We start from the raw sequence: 8,079 nt of genomic DNA, 5'->3' as shown, positions 1-8,079 counted from the left end.
TTCATTTTAGCTCAATAAAAGCATTTATCAAGAATATTCTTTGCTGTCTGAAGTCCTATTTTCCTCAGTCTAACATTTAAAAATACATGTATTCTAGAGAAGTGTGACAAATAAAAGACAAATGGTAAATTCCTACTAATGAGATGTGAAGTTGTATCATGTAATCATGTATCATGTATTATTATCATGTAATCATGATAATAATAAAATTCTGTATAATTATCTGCTGTGATCACATTCATATTTTCTAAAATAGAGATCAAATACATTCAGTTACAACATCAAGGATTTGTATGCATTTTTGTATTTTCTGCTTTATCATGTGTCTGTGCTGTTTGTGGGTTGTTTTTTTTTTTGCTTTAGGTGGGCATATGTTAAACGTACGTAAGAAATATGGCTTGTGGCCATTTATTGATTTAAAACCCAAATGAGAATCTTAACATCAAACCTGAATTTCACAGGAAACATTTGAAGAGCTGTCAAAGCTGAAGTGATATTATCTACTTAACCTCATTGGTTGGTTACGCTCAAATATGCTGCAGTAATTTTTTAGAAACCCCAAATAAACGAGCTTATTAAGCATTTTATGCTACTGTAGGTTTGAAAAGTCTAAACCTTCACATTAATAACACAAATCAGTTCCACACACCTGGCACATTCTGTTTAATTCACCATTTAAATCATTTCATTAATTTGTTATCATTGGCAAAGAAATGTTAGATTCTACACCTAGCACCTGTATGAGATTTGTAATGTTATATTAGTGCCAAGATCATATTAGTTATTTTATGCCCTTTGCATGTTAAAGTTTTACAGTAAGTAAAATAAAATATTTTTTGTTAAATGTCAGAGACCCTGGTATAGATGGACAGAGATTGGCAAAACATTGGACAAATACTTTGTGTCATCTGGGCCAAATCTGCATGATGTTCTTAAGCCCCTTGATAGCTATGAAGAAATATTTAAGGCTAGGGCTGGAGCAATCTCTGGGGCTAAGGCTGGAGCAATATCTGAGACTAGGGCTGGAGCAATCTCTGGGGCTAAGGCTGGAGCAATATCTGAGGCTAGGGCTGGAGCAATCTCTGGGGCTAAGGCTGGAGCAATATCTGAGGCTAGGGCTGGAGCAATCTCTGAGGCCAAAGCTGGAGCAATATCTGAGGCTAGGGTTGGTGCAATCTCTGAGGCAAGATCCTAAGCAATAGGATCAGAAGCAATAGGTTAGTTTTGGGCTAATAATTTGGAGCATCTAAGTAAAACTAAAATCTTGTTCAGATTCTGTGAGGATCTGAGTCAATCTGTGAGAAGCAGTGTCAGAGGTTGTGGTGCATGGTCACTCTGTGATTCTGAAATTTCACACATACCTCAGTCAGCACGTTTTAATGCAAAAAGGATACACAGGAGGAAATTCAGGCTTTATGAGTGTGAAAAAACTCTACTGTGTTTACTGATGTGCATAAGGGTGCATGGCCCCTGCGATTAATTGTTGGATTGAAACCACAGTTAAGCGTATTCATAAAAACACCCACCAATATATATGATACCATTTTACCAAATCTGGCAGTGGTGGTGCTTAGTGTAATAGTGCTGGAAAGACTGTTCCCAGTCCTGACTGATTAAGTGTGTCTCCCAGTCAGAACATCCAGGATCCAGTTGCAGGGGGAGGTGTTCATGCCCCTTAGAATAGGTGGGTTAGGTTAGGTTAGGTTAGGTTTGGGTTAGGTTAGGTTAGGTTAAAGCTAGAATTAGGTTTGTGTTCCACTGATAATTATTGTTGGTGAATATATGGTTATTGATACTTTAAGAGAATTTACTTTTAATCCTTGCTAAAAGGATATCATCAACATCTGTTAGCATAGGCCAGCATATGTTGTGTTTTGGACACTGGTATGCAAACCAGTAAATAAAGCAGTAATGGAAAAATACTAGACCAGCATAATCCAGCTTCAGCCATTGTGGGATTTATGCAATTCTAGGCTTTTTATTAGCAGTGTTTTTACTGGTGTGCATAAGCTTAATAATAAAAAAATCCACTCAGTAACCACTACTAAAATGACTTAAAATTAACTGACAATCCAATTATAAGATATAGATATTTTAATAATATCACCTGCATTCATAAACACCATCCACCAAAACTGCACAAGCAGTCCCAAGTACTTGGCCTAGAAAAATAGTGGCTTATATTTAGTGTTGGCTACTTGGCAGATGGAATTTGAGGATTAAGCTGTAGTCTAGTAGTGACATTAGTTTGTTATGAATGTGAATTTGGACTCATTTTCCGACATTGGCCTGGTCTGACTTAAGTAAATGATGAAGGACCTGATGGTGGGCATTAATTCTGTCCATCCAAAAATGGATTGAGCAGTCTCTGAGGCTACAGCTGAACAATCTTTAAGACAGGAGCAAAAGCAACCTCTCAGGCTATATCTGAGGCTAGGAATGGAGTAATCATTAAAGCTTGGGCTGAAGCAATGTGTGTGATTTCAACAGTATCAGGGAACTAAGGGGGGCACTGGGTCATTTCAGAACCAGCCTTCAGAACCAACAAAGAAGCTGCTCCCATCCCAGCACCAAACTCTAGAAAAGCTATGGTAGTGCAGCACACAGTACAGTCCTGAAAGTAAAACTGTAATAAACAGTGAAAACATTCAAGTTTTAAGTTGCTGGGTTGCTCTGCATGGGATGCATTGTTTCTTAGGTACTTTATAAATGAACTGTGGCACCAACGTGTTTGATATGTTGAATATAGACAGTAGAAAAGTGAATAATATTGTGATGTTGAACAACTGGCAACCTAAGTGCAAGAGAATGTCAGATTTCATGTGACAGTGGTGATCGCTTTCTTGAGACCTTAGTTCTTACCATTCTAAAAAAGGTAAATATCCATAAAAGATACTGCATAATATGATATGATAGATTTTTCTCAAATGTTTGTAGACACTGTAATGGAAGTTATTGATGATTCATAATCAATACCTAAATGGTTGATGCATATTCTGTGATACATAAGGTGACCTCGGTCACTTCGTGTTATTTATCTATGTTGTACCGGGGTCTGTCCACACTGTTATTGTCTGTCTCTGCTCACCTTTATCAGGGTGCAATTGCCGACTGGAGGGCAGAACGATCTCCGGTCACTTACCTTAGAATGACCCCCCCATAAACAGGGACCAGACTGGGTCAGTGGGGTCAAATTCCTGGGACGGTTCTCATGCAAGTAACAGATAAATGTATAGCCTGTTTATATAAGGCCATATAAGGCTATCTGGTCAGTCATTGCTGAGTGGGTGAGGGTAAAGCCCAGCGATGATAAAGGCTCCTGCAGACCATGCAGAGCTCAGAGCAGACAGGCAGAAACTAAGGTTTTGCTTTGTACTTCTCTCAATAAATTTGTTACTCACTTCAATACTGACTCAGAGACTCAGTGCTTCTTCTGTCACAAGTTTTCCACCACAACACCCTTTCTAATGATGCATTCAGCTACTTCAAGTTGTACCCATTTCTGACACAGATGTGCAAATACACAAATACACACAGCTTGTCTAGTCCCTGTAAAGAAAATTGATCAATAGAATAGGACTCTCTGGAGAAGATTAACATGAACCATGGCACCGTGCCTAATGCATAGCATGGGCTAGAGGGGTATTAAGCCCCCCAGCTTTGAGCAGTGGAACTGTGTTCTCTAAAATGAGTAGGGGATAAGACGGGTGGTCTCGTCATGGTGACTATCCAACACCCTGTCCTTAATGAATGCTTTTGTCAACAGCAATGCTCCAGAATCTAGCAGAAAGAATTCTCTGGACAGTAGAAACTGTTATTCCCATCAAAAGTAAGCTAAACTTTAATAGCCTTGATTTCAGAAGTAATAATAAATGAGTGGGTGTCCTAATACTTTTGTCCATATAGTGTATGTTTGTTCATTAATATCACTATTGTAGCATTAGCTACAATACCGTGCTGGCCTCAGCCTTAAACAGCTTCACTAACACTGTGGTAGATGTACTACTTCGGTGCTAGCATCACTGCTGCAGTGTTAGCTGCTGTGCTGACCACTGGCCTCATCCAGCAATGTTACCAGTGTTTTCATCACTGTACCTGTGTTAGCATCGCCACTGCGCCACCCTTAGCATTTGCATCAAATGAATTAAAAATGATGATTGACACACATTCAACCAGGTGTGTCCAGACTTTGGACTGGTACTTATGCATTAGGTATCAATTCCTTTCTTCTAGATGAGGTTATCCACCAGTCTCTAACACTGCATACAAAATCTAATGATGTCTGATGCACCTGAGGGGTGCGTAAGCTTTCCACAGCTTCTCATTTCTGTGCAGAAGACACACGCTACACCATGAATACTTGTGAGGAAGTCAGTCTACCCACTTCACTATTTAAACTCCTACTCTTCATCAATGAGAACCCACTCTCTCCCTACTGCACCATGCCTCTCATCTCCCTGCTTCTGCTGTCTGCTCTGCTGTCATACCAGGGACACTCTGGTAAGGGTTACCTGCACATATTTACTTGAATATTCAGTTTGGCATATTTTGTTCATATTTTTGTTTATTTGCATGTTATTTGCACAAGTGTGATGCTAACCCCTTCCCTTTCTGTCTTTCTCAGCAAGTGTCAATGTTGGTATAATAAATGGCACCGTGGTAGACCCACACTCAAGACCATACATGGTTTCTCTCCATGTAAATGGGACACACTTTTGTGGTGGCTTTCTTGTGTCTGACCGATTCGTCATGACGGCTGCACACTGCTACCGGGGGTATGTTTATGTGTTTATTTCAAGATGTCTTCGAAAGATCAACCAATTCATATTTTGGAATCACCTTATAATTCAGTGGTTTTCTAGAACTAAAAGTCATCAAGTAAATATGAGAGGTACACTTTATTTGCATAGGACATTTAAGATGCTCCGTAGATGGTCTACTTGCCTTTAACTTGCATTTAACTAAGCATGTATTAAATGCACGTTCATTGTTCCTCACCCTAATCTTAACCTCGACCAAAACCTAAAACTAACCCAAAGCCGCCTGGCGACGTCTAGGACGCAGGCACCCAGAAAATAGGACAAATAGGCATTTCGCTTTGGGCCCGATGTCTTACAGTAGAATCTCCAACAATGAGAACGCCACCCTGTGTAGTTGTCTTAGATGCTGGGGATGGGGAAGGCAATGGGCTAAGGACCTTGAACTGATTAGTAGATGTGAAAAACAACTATGGTGGTGGAGAGGACCTCGGCCTTCCCCGGCCACACTGATGACCCCAGGCTTTTTCCAGTGCTTATAATCCACGGCATCTAATGCGCTTGTTGTGCTGGGGTTGAGACGTCCGTGTAGGAGGCATCTGGGGCTTGTCTTCTTGGGCTGCCTCTCCAACAACACAAGCTCCTTGCTGAGCATTTGGGAGCTCGTTCCTCAGCGGTCGCCATGTTCCTTGTAGGTAAACAAAGAGAAAGAAATGCAAACAATGAACCGGAAACTCTGTAATTTAATAGAAGTGTCCTATCAAAATGAAGTGGAGCAAGTAGGGGTGGGCAATATGATGATATTTTATCATATCATGATCATTTTTTAAATTTAACATGATACAAAATATTTAATTCTAAGCATATTGAGGATATCATCAGTGCTTAAAGAACCACTGCACGTGCCATTGCAAACATTGTAATTAGTCTGGTTTAACTGGATGAAGTGCAGCACATTTTAATATAAATCACTGTACTCAGTATGGGACAGTACTTGAACTAGTAATATTTTTTAAGAATCTGTTGCTACTGGTGAATCTTGTCTGTGATCATGTGTATCATGGTAAATATCATGTATCATAAAAAATGTGATAAATATTGTGATATTTTAGTATAATATTAGTATTAGTAGTATTAGTATTAGTATAATATTAATATTAGTTCCTTGTAGAACAAGCATTGCTCTTAAATTAATACAGTCAGCTAAATATCTGTCTTTGTTCAAAGCAGAAAATTCACGCTTACAGCAGTGCTGGGTGCTCATGATCTGTCAAACAGCAAAGAAGAAACAATCAGCATGAAAGTGGAGTCTTACCATTCCCATCCCAAGTTCAGCACAGAAACGCTAGACTCTGATATCATGCTTCTAAAGGTAAATTATCTGGTTGTGGCAGTGGTCACTAATCCTTATTTTGAAGATCTTCCTTCCTGTAGGTTTCTCCATCAACCCAAATCCACTACCCCTCATACAGCTACACTCACTGAGCAAAGAACCACTTTTTCTTCCATTAAGAACCATGTTTGTAACAGAGATGTCAGTTCAAAGGTAAAACATTTCTATTGCAGGCATGGTTCGTCTATAGTATCACCCAAAGAACCATTTGAAGCACCTTTGTTTTTCAGAGGGTATTCAGATATGGCTGAATTAGGCAATAATTAGATTAGCCAGATGGGTTTGATTGGGGTTGCAAGAAGGTAGATCTTTAAAAGCATGGTTAATAACCATGCTTCTAGACTTTTAATTTGGTACATGCATCCAAAACAATGCATATCCAATAGAGCTGCTCACATACTTCCAGACGGAAGAAGAAAATTCTTTCATGAGTCTTTAAAACATCAATGAAAATCAATCCATGTATTGGGGAGGAGATATTACGTAGTTATTACCAGATTATCTCAGTGATTATAGTCCTGTCCTGTGCTGGAGGGCTATGCTATTCTAGCCCACACCTGGCACTAGGCAGCATGGTGCCAGTACATTCATATTTATCTGCTCCAGAGAGGCATGTATTAAGTCTCTTAATTAAACATGCGTCTGTTTTGGGTGTGACGTGCAATAAACCAATCAGTGTGTCATCTGACGTTCTCTTTAAGAGCCAGGTGACTTTGGCGGATTGGTATTTCTGAGCATGAGAGTCTGTTTATGAACATCTGACTGCAGACGTCTGCTTAGGTTGTTTTCAGTCAGTGGCGCACCTGTGTTTTCCGTTGCCAACATAGCAATATGCCAGAAATTCACCTGAATACACCTCATTTCGAGACCACCATGTCCATCAGCATAGATATACTGACAGGCACCATTGCTATTTAAACCACGCAGGCAGAAGGCGTGAAAATAGACAGTTGGCGAGGTGTAAGATAGCAATGAGCTAGCAGGGTGTAAGATATATGTATGTATATCACTTTTGCATATCACTTTTGCTCATTGCATGCAAGTATGGGATATGAAGAGTGATGCATGCACAGTTGCTCACATGCTCAGTTAACATCTGTGACCCTGTGCCTATCATAGTTGCGTGGGACGGTCAAAAAAAGCAAGACTGTCAACTGGATCTCCATCCCTCAACGAGACGAAGCCATTGATGTCAACTCAGTCTGCCATGTAACTGGCTGGGGAAGAACAGGTAGCAGTAAACCTGGAAGTCAGCGTCTTCTGGAGGCCAAAACCATCATCAAAGACCAGACCACATGTAACAACGCTTGGAACAGGTTCAGGAGGGATGTTTCTATTACTCCTAGGATGGTGTGTGCAGCTTATCCTGGAGGATCTTGCAAGGTATGAAAAAATATGGACTGATGTATATGGAACACATACACCTCCTGCAAAATGTACACTTTGACCACCAAAAGAGTAATGCATTCATTTGTGTGTTCTTAACAGGGAGACTCTGGCGGCCCTTTGGTGTGTAATAACATTGCAGTGGGTATCGTTTCCTTTGGTGATGGAGAAATGTGTGAGTCACCTCGTGCACCAAATGTTTATGCCAAGATATCAGCTTTTCTGCCCTGGATCAAGTCCATTGTTGATGATCTCTAGTCTGTATTTTGCAGATGAACCTCATTTCACCTCAATAAAAGCATTCAGACATTTCTCAAGCCTATTCTTTGCTGTCTCCAGTTTCAGTTTCCTCCTGTGATCGACACCACTAACTAAAAGAATATTACACTGAAGTGAATTAGTAAAGCATACTTGTAGCCACACTAATGATCAGTGCATTTAAAGAGTGCTATTACAACTATTTTATTGTACTTATTCTACTTTAATAGTCGGACAATAATACAGACGAATAACTTTTTGTTAAGTGTGTTAAAATAAACTTAA

At 39.8% G+C, this 8,079-nt stretch overlaps 1 protein-coding gene across 1 annotated transcript; it reads left to right on the top strand.

Moving 5' to 3' along the window:
- Positions 1 to 4,442: 4,442 nt before the first annotated feature.
- On the top strand, positions 4,443 to 7,794 carry LOC140538210 (mast cell protease 4-like). Its single transcript, XM_072660661.1, has 5 exons — positions 4,443 to 4,500; positions 4,625 to 4,775; positions 5,988 to 6,129; positions 7,270 to 7,533; positions 7,639 to 7,794. Exons 1-5 carry the CDS (start codon positions 4,443 to 4,445, stop codon positions 7,792 to 7,794), a joined length of 771 nt encoding a protein of 256 aa, XP_072516762.1.
- The last annotated feature ends 285 nt before the right edge of the window (positions 7,795 to 8,079 follow it).

Source organism: Salminus brasiliensis, chromosome 17, assembly GCF_030463535.1.
Source record: "Salminus brasiliensis chromosome 17, fSalBra1.hap2, whole genome shotgun sequence".
Lineage (NCBI taxonomy): Eukaryota > Metazoa > Chordata > Actinopteri > Characiformes > Bryconidae > Salminus > Salminus brasiliensis.
Note: the sequence above shows the minus strand (reverse complement) of the source record. Positions and strands in the feature narration are given on the sequence as shown.

Bases quoted from the DNA above. Each gene is read 5' to 3' on its own strand.
- LOC140538210 (XM_072660661.1), top strand. From the start codon at position 4,443: ATGCCTCTCATCTCCCTGCTTCTGCTGTCTGCTCTGCTGTCATACCAG. The intron at 4,776-5,987 runs GTATGTTTATGT...TGTTCAAAGCAG, and splicing joins GCTGCACACTGCTACCGGGG to AAAATTCACGCTTACAGCAG. The intron at 6,130-7,269 runs GTAAATTATCTG...TGCCTATCATAG, and splicing joins CTGATATCATGCTTCTAAAG to TTGCGTGGGACGGTCAAAAA.